At 40.0% G+C, this 17,224-nt stretch overlaps 1 protein-coding gene across 2 annotated transcripts in view; it reads left to right on the top strand.

Annotated features, from left to right (window-relative positions):
• LOC143292485 (bifunctional heparan sulfate N-deacetylase/N-sulfotransferase-like) overlaps positions 1-16,218 on the top strand; it is a 33,758-nt gene extending 17,540 nt beyond the window's left edge. For both annotated transcript variants that reach the window (XM_076602815.1, XM_076602816.1), the window contains exons 3-13: positions 39-165; positions 417-529; positions 1,090-1,275; positions 1,948-2,076; positions 2,473-2,655; positions 3,601-3,697; positions 4,741-4,864; positions 5,130-5,304; positions 6,966-7,136; positions 8,264-8,373; positions 10,827-16,218. In XM_076602815.1, the coding sequence (XP_076458930.1) occupies positions 39-165; positions 417-529; positions 1,090-1,275; positions 1,948-2,076; positions 2,473-2,655; positions 3,601-3,697; positions 4,741-4,864; positions 5,130-5,304; positions 6,966-7,136; positions 8,264-8,373; positions 10,827-11,049 (1,638 nt within the window). In that variant the 3' untranslated portion in view covers positions 11,050-16,218. The remainder of the gene's footprint in view (positions 1-38; positions 166-416; positions 530-1,089; positions 1,276-1,947; positions 2,077-2,472; positions 2,656-3,600; positions 3,698-4,740; positions 4,865-5,129; positions 5,305-6,965; positions 7,137-8,263; positions 8,374-10,826) is intronic.
• The last annotated feature ends 1,006 nt before the right edge of the window (positions 16,219-17,224 follow it).

The raw sequence follows: 17,224 nt of genomic DNA, 5'->3' as shown, positions 1-17,224 counted from the left end.
TGTGGAGGGATGTGACGGATTGTGTGCCCTTGTCGCAGGCCATGCTGTCCACCCAGACCTACCTGCAAAGTGTGATGGAGGGGTTCCACTTCAACCTTGGATTTTCTGGACGTTTCTACCTGCACGGTGACCCCGAGGAAGATGCTGGAGACAAAAAACTGATTGGTAGGAAGTTTGCGGCTTTTTATTTGTGTGTGTCTTGCAAAGAAACCATGTTACACCAGTGTGTCTTGTCTGTCTGTCTTTCTCTCTTTTGTATGTGAAGTCTGCTGCAAGAGCAGCTAAAGTTCTTTTTTTTTTATATATATATATGTATATCAAGAGACATGTTAATTATTATGATAATCAGTGTCTACCTTAAGTATTGAAAGCTTGTCTCATAGTAATATTTCATAGATTATCTATTTTTGTTGCAGAGTATCGACACCACTTCTGGTGGTTTGGCCACATGTGGATGCATGAGCAGGCCCACACCATGGACTTGCACAAGCTGGAGGCATCCATGAGCACTAATAAACAGTTTGCGAAGGTGAAATAGTAATATTTGTTCCTTGTCTGTCTGTCTCTGTTCCTCATTTCTTGCAGTGTTTTCTTTCCCTCCCTCTCAGCATAACACATGTGGAAAATATACTGCAGATATTGTTGGTCCTCTCATATTCAGCAGTTTACTCAGTGGTACATGTACATTATATATAACATATAATTATACACTGTGTGATTCATTATAAGGTACGTACTGTATGAATTGTATGTTAACCTCAAATTAAAGCAGTTTACACAGTGGTATATGTACACTACATATCATAAAATGTTGTACAGTATACTCTAAAGTGAATATACAATATGAACTGTGTGTTGATCTTGGACTGAAGCAGTCTACACAGCGGTACCTGTATGCCACATCACATTTATACTATATCACGTGTTGTAAAGCATTATTTTTGGGTTGTTTTTTTTTTTAAACCTTTTTTAACATTGTACAATGATGTGTATTGTACAATGATGCCAAAAAGAAAATCTCTGTACCAAAGTATAGACAATAAAGCTTGTGTATGCGCATTGTATTGGTATTCGTGTGTCACATATCAGGACTACAGTCTTCCAGTAGAGCAGCACTATTCAGTGGCCCCCCACCACTCCGGTGTGTACCCGGTGCACGAGGAGCTCTACACCGCCTGGAGGAGCATCTGGGACATCAAGGTCACCAGCTCTGAGGAGTACCCCTCCCTCTACCCTTTCTGGCGGCGGCGTGGCTTCATCCATCGTGGGATCATGGTCAGTTGTGTGGTGACTGGTTGACAGAAAGTCTGTTGGTGATCACACATTTCTTTTAGATCAGATTATGTTTGAGGCTATTCAGTCCCATGTGTGGATGTGGACTGCTGCAGGATAAGCTGGGGGAAAGTCATGGTTAAGATGGAAATAGGTTGATACTGCTATGGATACCGCTGAGTTTGCCTGGACATTAAACAGTGAAACATTGCATATGGGCTGCTTCACTGTCATTGATAGGTGGAAACACTCTTATTTCAGTATCCAAGTTGTTGGACTAAAAAATCTTGTTTCTGATAGAGAGCAGCTGGCCTGCTTTGGAAGAAAATGAATTGTGTATCGACTGATAAAGCATACACAACCTTCTTTTTATACAAATTGTAGTAACTGTATTGATACTTAAAAACAAAATTTGTATGATTTTGTGCCGTAAGATCCTCAAGTATGATTTGATACTGTTTTAAATATTCTCCCCTGCTGGTTTTGTTCAGTAAAATAGACAGATTCATTATTTGGATTTTTTGCCACACAGTCACAAGCACCGCTCTAGAGTTAGGTTTGACAGGGAGGCTTGTGAATAAGTCTTATTTTGTGACAATCAGTGGGTTTTTTTAATGCCTGTTCAGCTGTGTGGTCTGTTCTGTGTGTGATAGTGGGTTTGTCGTACCTGTTCAGGTGTTGCCCCGACAGACCTGTGGCCTCTTCACACGCACAGTGTTCATCAGCGACTACAAGGCAGGCCTGGCTGATCTGGAAGAGAACTTCAAAGGAGGAGAACTCTTTCAGACTGTCCTGTACTCCCCTGTGAGTGACCATTTTTCTCAGGGTTTACTTCCTTGTTGAACCTTGTGGGTCACTTGGTCAGCGAGCACAAACAGGAAGAAGAAACAGTTTTAATTATAGAATTTATGTCTTCTGTATAGTTGTTTTTTTTTCAGTTCAGTTTATATTCATAGGGTGTCTAATTGTATAAAGTGCCCATAAATTTGAGAATACATGAGTGATCAAAATTCTTCAGTGAGAGTGTAGTGCTATTTAGTGGAAAGTAACAGAGACTATGAAGACGGTGTGTGATGATGATCATAATGATGATGATGCCAATGATTACGATGATGATGGTGGTAGTGATGATGAAAATAACAGTTATAATATTGATGATGATGATGATGATGATGATGCCAGTGTTTTTGGCTGTTACAGTTCAACATCTTCATGACCCACATGAACAACTACGGCAATGACCGTGTGGCGCTGTTCACCTTTGAGGGCCTGGTGCGGTTCCTTCAGTGCTGGACCAACCTGCGCCTTCTGTCCGTGCCTCCGCTGCAGCTGGGCATCAACTACTTCAACATGTTTCCCCAGGACAAAGACCCTCTGTGGCAGGTGAGCTGAACCCTGTTCCTCACATTAAAGACCCCTTGAAACATGTAGACATCATGTAAATTTGCATGTATCTCAGGTCAGAGTACTTCTGCTCCTCAGGTTAAAGAAAAGAACCTTTGTAACAAGTAGACATCATGTAATTTTGCATGTTTCTCAGGGCAGAGTTCTTCTGTTCCTCAAGTTAATGAACACTTGCAACGTGTAGACATCATGTAATCTTGCATGTTTCTTAGGTTAGAGTACCTCTGTTCCTCGGGTGAAAGAACCCTTGCATCATGCAGATGTCATTTGTTTCTGCATGTTTCTTTAGGTTAAAGTAACAGCTTATTCCTGTTCCTTTAGGTTAAAGAACTCAGTGTTGCAAGTACAGTAGATATCATGTACCTCTGCATGTTTCCTCCAGTTAAAGTACCATGTACTTGAAGTAGACATCAGTCACTGTCACATGATTCTTCAGATTAAAGACCTCCATTAACCCTCTTACTCCCAGGTTGCCCAGCACTAATCACCATGAAATACCATGCCAAGAGGAACAACTCTTGTGATTTTTGATAGTTGGTAATTTTAAAAATTGATTAAAAATATAATTACCTTCTTTTGTTCCACATATTTGTTTTTCCTGCATTCTACACATAATGAAATTGCTATTTTATAGCTTTGTAATATTTACTACAGAACACATTTTTAATAGTTCTCTCTCTCTCTTTTTTTTTTTTAATCATGATTCCTTTGTTGGATAAAGTGTATATCACAAGTTGGTCTTGAAGGCCTTGACGCTCTTGTTTTCATTTCATTTTGATCGACCATTTAAAATTGTTTAGGTTTTTCTGTGACTAGTTCTGATGATAACTGGCAAGTTTTCAGCCCTGAAATGGCCCCCTTGACCCTTTGATTTGATTTGACATGATGGTTTTCTGATGTGTACCGGTGGTGCATTGTTGGCAGAATCCGTGTGACTACAAGCGGCACATAAACATCTGGTCAGGCAACAAGTCGTGTGAACGTCTGCCCAAGTTCCTGGTGGTGGGCCCACAGAAGACAGGTCAGTGGCCCCTGCCTTCCCCTCTCCTCCTCTTTCTGTTCAGTTTTTTGCCTCTCTTTCCCACTTAATAATAATAATAATAATGGTACACTTAATAATAATAATAATAATGGTACTTATATAGCGCTGAATCTTGTGCATAGACAAATCTAAGCGCTTTCACACCAGTCATTCTCACTCACGTATAACTCTAAAACTGGAGAAACTAAAAACAAGGAAGAGGCAGGGAAGGGAGGCTATTTTGGGAAGAGGTGGATTTTAAGGCCAGACTTGAAAGAGCTGAGTGTGGAGACTTGACGAAGCGAAAGAGGAAGTTCATTCCAATTGCAAGGTCCAGAGGCAGAGAAAGAACGGCGGCCAACAGTCGAGAGTTTGAATCTGGGTATGCGTAAGCGGAGTGGATCCGAAGCTGATCCCTTTTTACACCTGCATCCTTTTTCACGTGATTTCTTCTGTATCTGTAGGCTTTGTTTGTTTTTTGTCTCTTCGTCTCTCTTTTTCTGTCTAGATTCTCTCTTTTCTCAGTTTTTATCCTGCATCTTGTTTTTATGCGCCATCTTTTTTTTCTCTCTCCTGTCTGTCCTTTCATTGCTCTTTTTCTTTTTCTTCTGTGTTTGTGCAGGTGGAGAGTGTGTGATTTGGTGTGTGTGTGTGTGTGTGTTGTCTTCAGTTTTACATCTTTCCACTTGAAGTAATATTCAGTTGCGTGTGTTTGCACATATGTGTGTGTGTATGTGTGTGTCTGTGTTTATGTGTGTTCTCATAATCGTGATTATTTGTATTGTATAGGTATGTGTAGGTGTTTGTGTGTGTGTGTGTGTGTGTATGCATGTGCTTGTAAGCATGATTGTGTGTGCATATATATATATGTGCAGGTATGTTGGCATGAGTGTGTTTTCAGTAAATGTGCACCTCGCTGCCAATGCATTCATTGCATATGTGTGTGTGTGTGTGTGTGTGTGTGTGTGTGCGCACATGTGTATGTGTGTTCGTGTGTATGTGTCTGTGGTGGCATGTATGTGCATCCATGTATGTATATACAGGGACGACAGCTCTGTACACCTTCCTGTCGATGCACCCAGCAGTGATGAGCAACATTGCCAGTCCTTCCACCTTTGAGGAGGTGCAGTTCTTCAATGGCAACAACTACTACAAGGGGATTGACTGGTCAGTATTTGCTTGTACACTTTGGCCAAATCACTGCACAAATTGGCTGTGTTTGGTTGGGTTTTTGGGTTGTTTTTTTTTCTTGAGATGTTTTTCACAGTCAAACAAGCCACCAGAAAAGGACCACAACCACTACACTTACAACAAAATCACAGTAGAGTTGAATTGATTTTTAAAGTTTTTTTGTTTTGTTTTGTTTTGTTTCTTTTTTTCAGTAGAGTTCAGTTCAGATTGTTACATGCTGATGGATGGTCTGGTGTTGAAGGTACATGGAGTTCTTCCCCCTGCCCGCCAACACCTCAGGAACTCTGTTGTTTGAGAAGAGCGCCACCTACTTTGACCATGAGAATGTCCCTCAGCGTGTGTTCAGCCTCTTGCCACGAGCCAAGATCATCTGCATCCTTATCGACCCAGCCAAGAGAGCCTACTCCTGGTACCAGGTGTGTGATCTCTCTTCCCACCCTTTTCTGATCGTCTCTTCAGGGACTTTTCTTCTTCTGCATTTCTGGGAAGCAGCTCTCATGACAACTACTATGTAAGAGTGGGCTTTTACAGCAAGACTGAATTTTACCCAGCCATGAAGGCAGCTATACTTTATGCTTGGTAGTATGTTCTCATTATCAATTTCAAATGTGTCTCTTGTAAAAAATAAATGCTTACATCTTTATCCTAGGCTGCCTATATGACGAGATAACTCAGCACAAGCATGTACGCTTCGCTGCCACAATGATGAGATAACTTGTCATCAAAATATTCGGACTTTTCCCTGCTTTGCATTGAGTTCGTTGACAAAAATACTGATAGCTTTAGCTTGGGGAATCTTTCTAGATTCAATTCATAGCTAGAATCCCCATCTGTGGCATGAGGCAGTCCTTTCTTTGAACGTTTTGGTTGGGTTACTGCGCCAGTGTTTGCCTGGCTCCTCTCCTCGCTCCGTGCTCAAGACATGCAGTCATGGTGCACTAAATCAACCAAGATTGCTTTCTTTAGACGATGCTTAGAAAGAATTGAAGTGTAAATTCGAAGGAGAAGATAGTGATGAACTTTTGTTGGACGATTTGATAGAAAATAAATGAAGCAATGGAGAGACTGGCCAAGATACATCTGTCAGTGAATGATGCCGACTGTACAGCAGTGCAGACAACAGAAAGTGACCGAATTATTAGCAGGACAGAGTGTGAGCGATTTTCTTGGCACTCAGCCGACGCGGTCTGATGAGAACTAGATGAAGTGACTGTGTGAGAGGGGTGAAGAGGAGAGGGGTGAAAACCAAGAGGGTGTGGCCCTACATCCATGCTATCACTTGGAGAAATTACAATGCATTTTGTATTTGTCTCTTTTTCCTTTTTTAAATTTTTTTTATTGTGGTTGTTCTAATATAATTTGTGTGTGCAGGTATCATCCACTTGTCCAGGAAATATGATATTCTAGTGCAAATTACCTGACTAATGTTTGTAATGAACAAGTTGAAAATGTGACAAAAAACAAAACACTGATTTCAAAACAACAGCATGTCACTGAAAATATATAAATTGGGAAAACATCGTGTGTTTTATATTCTTTATTCATTTACCTTCCAGAGAATATATACTTTTATGGGTCTTTCTGCAGTAACAAATATATACCCGTTTTTTGTGGAAAAAACCCTGGCAAATAGACTTCACTCAAATCTTATTTTCCTGGCAGTGAAAGGGTTAATACATGCAAGTGTCTTTTAGTTGTTGGTTTGTTTTTTTTTACCTTCCCATAATGTGTGTATGTGTGCACACAAGTGTTTCTTTCAGTTTGACATCTATTTCCATCATGTATGTGTGTGTTCCTCAGTTTAATATCTGTTCCCTGTCATTCCCATGTGTATGTGTGTACTTGTGTGTGTGTGTGTGTGTGTGTGTGTGCGTGTGCGTGTGTGTGTGTGTGTGTGTGTGTGTGTCTGCATTCATGTTGTGTGTGTGTTGTGTGTCAGTGTGTTTTTCAGTTTCACATTTATCCCCATCATGTATGTGTCAGTGTGAGTGTTTGTGAATGTGTGTGTGTGCCATACTGTATTGTGTGTTGATGTGTGTGTGCATGAGTTTATGTATGTGTGTGTGTGTGTGTGCAGCACCAGAGGGCGCACAATGACCAGGTGGCCCTGAACTACAGCTTCAACGTGGTGCTGACAGCAGACGAGCGGATGCCCCGCCAGCTGCGAGACCTGCGTGCCCACTGCCTGGACCCTGGCCTCTACTACCAGAACCTGATGAACTGGCTGGACTACTTCCCTGCCAGACAGGTGGGTTCTAGGAGACATGTCTGTCTGTGTTCAGTGTACACCTGCCCCCCGCACCCCACCCCGACCCCTTACCCTGTATATAATGAATTAACCACAAGTGCAAGAATTGAAGGAAGTGTCATTTTGCCCTGTCAGAGTGTAGTTGTGTCAGAAGTGAGGTTGGAATCAGATCTTGTGTTTCAGTTTCAGTTTCAGTAGCTCAAGGAGGCGTCACTGTGTTCGGACAAATCCATATACACTACACATCTGCCAAGCAGATGCCTGACCAGCAGCGTAACCCAACGCACTTAGTCAGGCCTTGAGAAAAAAAAAAGAAAAAAAAGGGTGAATAAATGATAGATAAATTATATATAAAAAAGAACTACTACCACTAATAATAATATGTTTAAGGCGCAAAAACTTGATGAAGTCAACTATAAGTGTATGTGGGTGAAGTGAATCAGTAATGCTTCACTGTGTGGTTAAAACAACAGTATCTGTCCATGAGTTAAAGGAATGACAATTGAGTTGGTGTTTTTTTGTTGTTGTTTTTTTTTGTTTTTGTTTTTTATAATATACAACCTCTCAAACATGAAAAAACGAATAATTTGTTGTAAATATTGTGCATCAGGAAGAAATCAAAAAGAGAAAGTGGGGGTGGATAGGCCACACGTTGCGCAAGTCACTACTCAAAATCACTCGCCAGGCACTTGACTGGAACCCCCAAGGCAAATGCAAAGTTGGCAGACCCAGGCAGACTTGGAGAAGAAGTACAGACACTGAAGTGAAGGCAGCCGGAATGACGTGGGCCCAAATAAAGAGGATCGCCCCAAACCGTGTCCGTTGGAGGAGTGCTGTTGCGGCCCTTTGTTCCCGAGTGGAGCTATAGGCATAAATGAAATGATGATGATTGTGCATCAGAATTGGTGAGAAGAGAAAAAAAAGTGAATTGTTGTTGCTGGCTCCTTCACTTTTTTGTTCACTAATATGTATTTGTATGTTGCTCTGTTCTTGTTAACATTATGCTGTGTGTATTTATGACATTTTATGTTTGAGTGTACATAAAATGAATAGATTTAAAAAAAAAAAAAAAAAAGATTTTGAAAGTGATGGTAGTTTGTTGATGTGGGTGCTGCTTTGTGGCACAGTTGCTGATCATTGACGGGGAGGAATTGAGGAACAACCCTATCCACGTGATGCACAAACTGCAGCAGTTCCTCCACATCCAGCCCTACTTTGACTACAGCCAGCACCTCAGGTATGTCTTTCACCCCTGGCCCACACTCCACCTGGCTCTCATTTGTCTCCTGTGGAGCAGTGGCTGGTGGTAATGCACCCAACTTGAAAGCAAGTGTTCACAGGTTCCAGTCTACAAAGAATTTTGTCAGAAGGTCCCACTATCAAGCAGCAAAGAAGTTTTAGCAGAACCAATCTTTCTGAACCAAAATATTAAAATTGGAAGTAAGATTTTATCATGCAGAAATTGGATGGAAAAGGGGGTTTGGAATATTTCTCATCTAGTGCATGGGGACAGTAGTTTCCTTTCTTATGAAGATTTTAGTCAAATGCATGGAAATATAACAAATTTCCTTACTTTAAATGGTTGCATAAGGTCAGTTAGAAATTATATAAAAAACCTGAACATTGAAATTGATAATGACATTGCTTTGCAGATGAGAAAATCATTACAAATGATATATTCAGTGAAAAAAGGAACAAAAGTTTATTACGACACTTTAGTTAAAAACAATATGACCCCTAAATGCTGTAACAAATGGAACGATTTGTTGCAACTGAACATTAATTGGAAACAGACATTTCACAAAATACACAAAATAAGTAATGTGAACTTAAAATGTTTTCAAATAAGAATAGTTCATAGGATTATTGCAACAAACAGGTCTCTGAAATAGATGAATATCTCTCATAATGATAAATGCAGCTTCTGTGGATCACATCCAGAAACCATTGAACACCTGTTTTGGAGATGTGAGATTACGCAGAGATTTTGGACTGCTTTCCAAACTGATATTAATAACAAATGCAATAATGTATACAATGCCCAATTATGTGAAGAATTAGTTTTATTTGGAAACTCACACACATTTGCTACAGATGACATTTTAGATTTCATTATTTTACTTGCCAAAAACTTTCTGTACAAATGCAAATTCACTAAACAACCACCACAACTCAATGCATTTCAAACACAGTTCAGATACAGATACAAAATCGAAGAACATGCATTTTATATACTAATGAGCCATCATGCTTTCCGTACAAAGTGGAACAGTTACCTTCCAATTATGGAAACTGTTACCTAATCATAATTTTGCATGTTCCATAGTTATCATTCTGTATAACAGTCCTTACTTTGTACTAGCAGGTCTTTATTTATTTTTTATATTTATTATTTATTTATTTTTTGAATTTTTATTGTTGTTGTCTTTACAATGTGATTAACTACAAGCTTTCTTTTCCAATAATGTAGAGGTGGTTTACTCATTGCTCCTTATTATGATATTATAATGCTACCACTCGCTTTCACCTCATCCTTGATACCATTACTGTAATAGTTGACATAATTGATGCTGTTGCTATGTTACAACTGGTCTCTTTATTATTAATGTCATCTTAAATCATCATGATTACTGCAATCAGTAATGTGTAAACATTGTTTAATTACACATACTTAACCGTGACCCAACTAGTGCAGACTCCGGCAGGGGTCTGACATTCCTGTCTGTGCAAACTACTATCCGCCTATGCGGAGCAGACGAAACTATGGCCGATAACCTCCCGGAAATAGGTAACCTCAAATCATCATGATTACTGCAATCAATAATGTGTAAACATTGATTGATTGAATGATTGGCAAGTTTTTTGTTTGTTTGTTTTTTTGTTTTTTTCTGTATTTGTTGATGTTGTTATTGGGTTGTTTTTGTTGTGTTTTTTTGTTTTGTTTTTTGTTTTTTTGCTTTGGTTTTGTTTTGGTTTTGACCTGTTTTATCTTTCTCTCTGTAGTGGATGCTACTGTTCGTTTTATATTGTTTGTTTCATACTGTTCTCTGTATTGTATACATGTCTTTGGAAAAAAAATTTTAAAGTTTAAAAAAAGAAAAAGAAAAAAAAAATCATACAGAGGAATCTGTTGTGACAAAAAGTAGCATAATACAATTGTCAGTCCTGGTCAGACATGTCCTTGGTCGGTCTGTCATGGTCATGTGTTGATCAGACCTGTCAGCCTGTTTGAACATGACACAGTATTGTCAGCTCGTGTCATAGCTGTGGCAGGATAGTGTGGTCTGACCTTTATTCAGGTGTGTTGTCTCTGTGCCTGTGTGTGTCTTGGGAAGACTGGTTGGCATGGGGCATATGTCTGATGGGTCTGTCAGCACTGTTTTAGCCTTTATCACCTCATCAGGCTTACCACAACTCACCACTCTCACCAAACAACGCTTTTCTCTTATTACCTCTTCCCCTACCTCCCCACTCCAGTCCAGCCATTTTTTCTCCACGGGCACCACATGTCCATCTGTTTTCTTTTTTTTTAAATCCACATCTGTGTCACTAATTTCATCTTTTGGAGGTGTCTCTGATCTGAAATCTTTATGTCTTCTACTGAGTTTGTGGGCAGTATCTCCCATGTTCACTTGCTTTTGATTTTTTAGACCAGTGTGTGAGCTGAACTCGCCATGGCTGTGTTGTCAGGTTTGATCCACATAAAGGATTCTTCTGCCAAGTGCTGAGCGACAGCCGCAACAAGTGTTTGGGCAGGGGCAAAGGTCGCCTGTACGACCCTATGGATGAGGCCAGCGCCACCTACCTCCGTCACTTTTACCGCAAACACAACGTGAACCTGTCCAAGCTGCTGACCAAACTGAACTACCCTGTGCCCACCTGGCTTCAGGAGATGCTGTTGGACGACAACTGAGGTCCTTCCCAGCCAGTCTGTGCTCCTCCCAGTTGTACAGAGTTGAGTTTTAACTTGGACATGTATGCTTATGGGTCCCACTTTATTCCTGCCTCAGGTCTGTGCTGATGTCCTTCATGTGGAGTCAGCGCTCTTGTGCTGAAATAACAAACTTCAGTGAAGAACATGGTGGAGAGTTAGAACCAAGTTCCTTGCCATAGAGATTGTGCTCTTAGTTTGTGATCGTGAATTTGACCTGCTGGAACTGTGTGATTGTGAAATCTGAAGTGCTGGAATTTGACATGCTGGAAGATGAGGATCACGTTTCTTCCTGTTTCTGCCCTCTAGGTGCTTTTACAAAGATATCCAGGTGTCTGCTGTGTTTCTGCAGGAGTTGCCCAGGGATGACACTATAAGTGTATTTCCCTCCATGTATGTTAGTGCATTTTATGTGACTCCAGATCTGAAAGCTTGTGTTTGATGGACATAGATAAAAAGTTTGGGGTGTATGTGGGCATACTTTAGCCACATATGTAAATTCATCACTGCAAGTGAGGTTTTGTGTGGTGGTGCATTGATGTATGTGTATGTATAGGGAGGGGGTAGGGTTGATTCATGTCTGTGATGTCATGTCAGTGAAGCCCTGTCAGTGTGTGTCATGTCAGTGAAACCCTGTCAGTGTATGCCATGTCAGTGAAGCCCTGTCAGTGTGTGTCATGTCAGTGAAGCCCTGTCAGTGTGTCATGTCAGTGAAGCCCTGTCAGTGAAGCCCTGTCAGTGTGTGTCATGTCAGTGAGGCCCTTCATTGTGTTGTGTAAGTGAAACCCTGTCAGTGTGTGTCATGTCAGTGAAGCCCTGTCAGTGTGTCATGTCAGTGAGGCCCTGTCAGTGTGTGTCGTGTCAGTGAGGCCCTGTCAGTGTGAGAGTTGTTTACCCCTGTCAGTGTGTGTCATGTCAGTGAGGCCCTGTCAGTGTGTGTCATGTCAGTGAGGCCCTTCATTGTGTCATGTAAGTGAAACCCTGTCAGTGTGTGTCATGTCAGTGAAGCTCTGTCAGTGTGTGTCATGTCAGTGAGGCCCTGTCAGTGAAGCCCTGTCAGTGTGATAGTTGTTTACCCCTGTCAGTGTGTGTCATGTCAGTGAAGCCCTGTCAGTGTGTGTTGTGTCAGTGAAACCCTGTCAGTGTGAGTTGTTTACCCCTGTCAGTGTGTATGAAAGAACTTGTGCAGAACCGTCAGTGTTAAAAGGAAGTGGTAGAGCCATCTTTGTCCACAAAGAGAAAAAGAACGGGTGCAGCCTTGACAGAATGTTTAGCACTTAGAGCTCAGCTGTACAAGAGGGGTGAGGTGTAAAAATATCTCATTTAATGTTAATATTATTCCTGTTTAGGGAGAAGGGCCATGTCTGTGTCTGTGGAGTGGGTGTATCATGTGTAGGGAGGCCCGTAACGGGACAGACTGTCAGAGGCAGTGGGATCCAGGTTGGTGTATGAAAGAAGGAAATGGGAGGAGCTCTGGTTAGTATGTGTGTGCAGACGGTAGAAAAAGGTGGGGTATGGATTGTGTGAAAAGTGATTCAGATAATGTACAGTGAGGTTGGGCTTCAATCAAATTGAATCAAACTGATCCAGATGTGTAGTTTTGTGTGATGTATATAGCACATTAATCGGCTTTGGGCACCTGTACCCTCTCTCTCAGTGTGTCCACTACTTACACCAGTGGTGGACAGTTCTGGCATTCATACCTCTCCAGGGTACGGGATGTGTTGAGCTAGATCTGCCCAGACTCACTGCAGGCTGTGTTACATTGCTAGATCTTCTGATACCTACTGCAGGATGAAAGATGTTGAGGTTCTGGATCTGCTATGGGGTATGGAGCAAGGTGTGTGCTGTATTCAAATAGACCTACTTCAGGGTATGTGATTGGTGGGTCAGTGGTGCTTTGTGAAACAGCTACAGGGTTATGGAACTTTGTGACGATCACAGCTGGTCCTGCAGCTTGTTGTGTCAAACAGCTTGCATGACCAAGAACCCTCTATAGGGTAGGCTTCACAGTGTTGGCATTATTTACTGTTGGCACACATAACAGCAGTCTTCACTCTACCAATGGGTATAAATAGCTGAGCTTCCATGTACAATGTCCGAATTTATTCAAGGTAATACTTTCACATGTGTTGTTGACATGAAATCTATTACTGAGTGTCATGAACATGATATTACAAGTTGTACAGAACAAATGAGTGACTTGTGTTTTAACAGGTCATCAAACAAACTGTAATAGTGCCAGACTCGATGTTTAAGGTAGTGATTTTGTTGCATTATGTAAATTATTTTAAGCAGTGATGAAAATGGAGGTGAGAGATGTGTAAAATTATTGATCTCATATTGAGATGACAGCAACAAACTCAGGTGAGCCTTTACCTGGACACAAAGTTCTTGGCACACTGTTGTTAGCAAGCTGTGTGTGTGTGATTTACTGACCTCAAGTTTTGGAGAATTATAGTAAAAATGAGGACTTTTATGTACAGAATGATCATCTTTTATTTTTCTTTCTTTTTATACAATTCCAGCTTTCTTCTGTGTTGTGTTGCATGAAAGAGCACTTAGTGTCTCTGTGTTGTTGCATGAGAGTGTGACCAGGGTCCTACCAACACAAAGAAACAGCCAGAGGTAATAATCTTTTCCATATGTTTTGTGCAGTCTTGTACCCACAATAGTTGTTGGTAAAAGAAACAGGTTTTTTTTTTTGTTTTGTTTTTTCTAAGACCGTAAAATCATTGGTTTCAGCACATTATGTTATCTTCTGCTGCCACCCATTCTTCAAGCATGTGAAACCTTATTAAAAACATACCAATCTGTACACTTTACTTCATGTACTCTTGTGTGAGGTGCCACAGTTAGCTGTTCCCAGGGTCACCAGCAACTGGGTTTTCTGTCTGCAAAACACTTCCTATGGTCCATCCCCATGAAGTGGAAGACACTACAAGAGTAGTGTCAGGAACACAATGAATGGTGAGTGATCATGTCTTTTGCTCAGAGTTTGGCACTGACATGGACTCACAATCAAGGAATCCGATAAGTTTTATTGCTCTTTATAATTGGATGTAATACTTATGATCTTCCTTCCACTTTTTGCCTCCAAGCAGAAGAGTTCATAAGAGTTTCCCACTGTCTTCCCTACCCTGCAGGATGTCAGACTTTTAGGATTGAAACTGTTGTGGTGAGGTCTTTGAAAAGTGGTTGTGTTGTGGGCACTATTTTGACAATTAAGACAGTTGTTTTTATTTAATTTTATTAGGAATTTTACAGGTTATATTAGTGTTTAAAATTATATCACATTCTTGACCAGATTTCATCTGTGTGGTTTTCTGTAACTGTAATACATAGTATGGAGTATTCATTTTCATCAGTTTTATGGGGGTTTGTGTGTGTGTGTGTGTGTGTGTTTTAATGCGTCTGTCATGGGTAGTTTTAGTTCAGCTGTTTATTTTTTTATTTCATTTTTTTGTCATTTTTTTCCCCAGTGATCTCCATTTCTTGACATTGTTCTTAATGCTTACATAAAATGACTCGTCGAAGCATTTCATCATTGTACATTTACGACGCCCATCAAAAGGTTGACTCTCATGATTCTCTTGGGGAATTGAGGTTAGCCTCTCTTTTGCTTCTGTATGTGTGAATATTCCAAACTTAAAACTGATTGTACAGTATTTTAAACCCCCAAAGCAAACTATTACAAAGTATTTGATTGCACGTGAGAGTGTTTGTATTCCTATAGAACATAGTAAGCCATTTAAAGTGGTCTGATTTTTTTTTTTTTTTAAGGCCGGTGGCTTTTTGTTGTGGACATGCATGTTAGCATGTCTGGTTTACTTCTGTTGTTTTAAACAGGTCTGATTTTTTTTTTTAAGGCCGGTGGCTTTTTGTTGTGGACATGCATGTTAGCATGTCTGGTTTACTTCTGTTGTTTTAAACACACTAACACTGCTCTCGTTTCTTGATTTTTATCAGAGTAAATGTTTTAGTATGTTTATGGTTTACTTTTGTTATTTTAAACATGAAGATTGTGCTCTTGTATCTTTGAGTTTTATTAAAGTAAAATTTTTTTAGTAGGTGTTGAAATCTTATCTTCTATTCTTAACAGGGGTTTTAACAGACTACATTATACAACAGAATATATTGTGGTCTTCCCTCAACAGTTTTGCGAAAATTTACTTTTTCCCCCTTGTGTACTGTTGCACTGTTGGTGCTTAATATTGTGCAGTAGAAAGGTATGTGTTCAGTTTCTTGTGACACATTTAAAATAGCAGTCTTCATGGTGTAACCCAGGACATTGTGACACAAGTAAACAGATAACAAAGGTTGTTAAAAAGGAAGCGCTGACCAATGATTTGCCAAGCTTATAGTTTCAGTGATATCTGGACTTTTTGACATGTTGATGTGGATGTGTGTGTTGTTTTTTCCCCTTCTAAATCATCCCATACTTCCTGGTAGATGGGCTGTCTATCTGAATGAATGGTTTGTGTCTGGTTTCCATCCCAAGGGAATCTGCCATGTCAAGAGAGCTGTGTGCACATTTTTTTATTTCCAAGGTCAACATATACAAAGACTTCGTTCTAGTTCTGCTTACAGCCACACACTTTCCCATCCATCATATGCATTAGCATGCAGATAAAATTATACACAAATTTAGGATGGCATGGTTAGATGGCAATGTCTGCAATAGATTCAGGTCAGTTTCTGTAGTAATCATCTAAACAGCTGCTCCACATTTCTTTGGAGTGGTATGAGAGATCCTTATGCTTTGATTCTGTCCGAACACAGTCACAGTATAAATTAAAGAACAATTGTGAACAACCTACAGACACATGGCACTGATACAGGCAGCAATCACACACAAAGCCGATAGCAGTGTCTATGAATGGACAGGAATGTGGATGAGTTAGAGTGCATGATCCATGAGGTAAGGCAGTATGCATCCATACCAGCAAATTTTTGCTTTTGCAGTATGTATTTTGGCATATGAATGAGTTTTGAATGGGTTTTGCATGAGGTAAATGAAAAAAAGGTAGCTTAATATGCTATGAAGGTGTCCTTTAGAGCAAAAGTGGAGATTATTTGCTGAAAGTGGTCATCTCGCAGTGTGCAATGGAGAAATACTTAAAGACAAAATAAAATGAGTGTGTGACTGTTTCTGTGCTTAAGGTGGTCAAACGTTGTGAAAATGGGCATTTTGTGGTCTGGCTTTTGTGCTTTTGACAATTATCTCACCAATGTTGATAAACAACAAGTATGGGGCATCAGAAGACATGTCAGATATGTCAAAACAGCTGTCAAAGTGAACAAATTGGCATTAATATTATTGCTTTATCCTGGGTCTCCCAAGGGCCATGAAAACCACCTCTCCATCTTGCAAGCACTATTCAAATTCCTGTCTAAAACACATAGTCTGTACTTTGTACTTTAAAACATATAAAAAATATGACTTCATTTTCTCCTACTTCTTATTGTTTGTTGCCCATAAAAGGCAAAGTCAGCCTCAAAACAACAAAACCAAAAACACCACTCATGCCCAGGATATGCCTTGGCAATGTTCCGTTCAGTTGATTACACAGGATCAAACTCACTCAACAGAGGATTGCTATGGTAACTCCACTCTGTATGGTCCACCTGTACCAGAATATTATAAAACTTGCTAATTCAGTTCAGAAAAAAAAGCTTCAGTGGCCATCTTTTCTCCATTTTTCTTTCAACAGTCATCTGCAGTCAACATATTTAAATGGTAAGAAATATGTTGTACTCCTTCAAACATGAAAAATAAAAGGATGCTTTTTATCACTGGTTCTCAAAGAAAAAGTTATCATCAGAGCTGAGATCCACTGCCAGATTTTAGCATCTTTTTTTTTTTTATTAATTTTTTATAAACAGTGATATTGTGTGCATGGATCAGTCTGCACACTTTGACACCTTGAAACAGAAAACAGACATATCAGAAAATGAAATCTTGCCAAGACCAAGTATTTACTGAGCAACAAGATTGGAAAAAAAAATGTTATGAACTCAAAAGATTGAAATAAAGTTGTTATGAATTTAAAAAAAGAAAAAAAGAAGAAAGAAAGAAAGAAACATTGCTTCTCCAGTAGCATGATCAATCCTGTTCTTTGGCAGACTGCTCATCTCTTTCCCTTTTCTGGTTTCT

The sequence above is a fragment of the Babylonia areolata genome, chromosome 18 (genome assembly GCF_041734735.1).
Source record: "Babylonia areolata isolate BAREFJ2019XMU chromosome 18, ASM4173473v1, whole genome shotgun sequence".
Lineage (NCBI taxonomy): Eukaryota > Metazoa > Mollusca > Gastropoda > Neogastropoda > Buccinidae > Babylonia > Babylonia areolata.
Note: the sequence above shows the minus strand (reverse complement) of the source record. Positions and strands in the feature narration are given on the sequence as shown.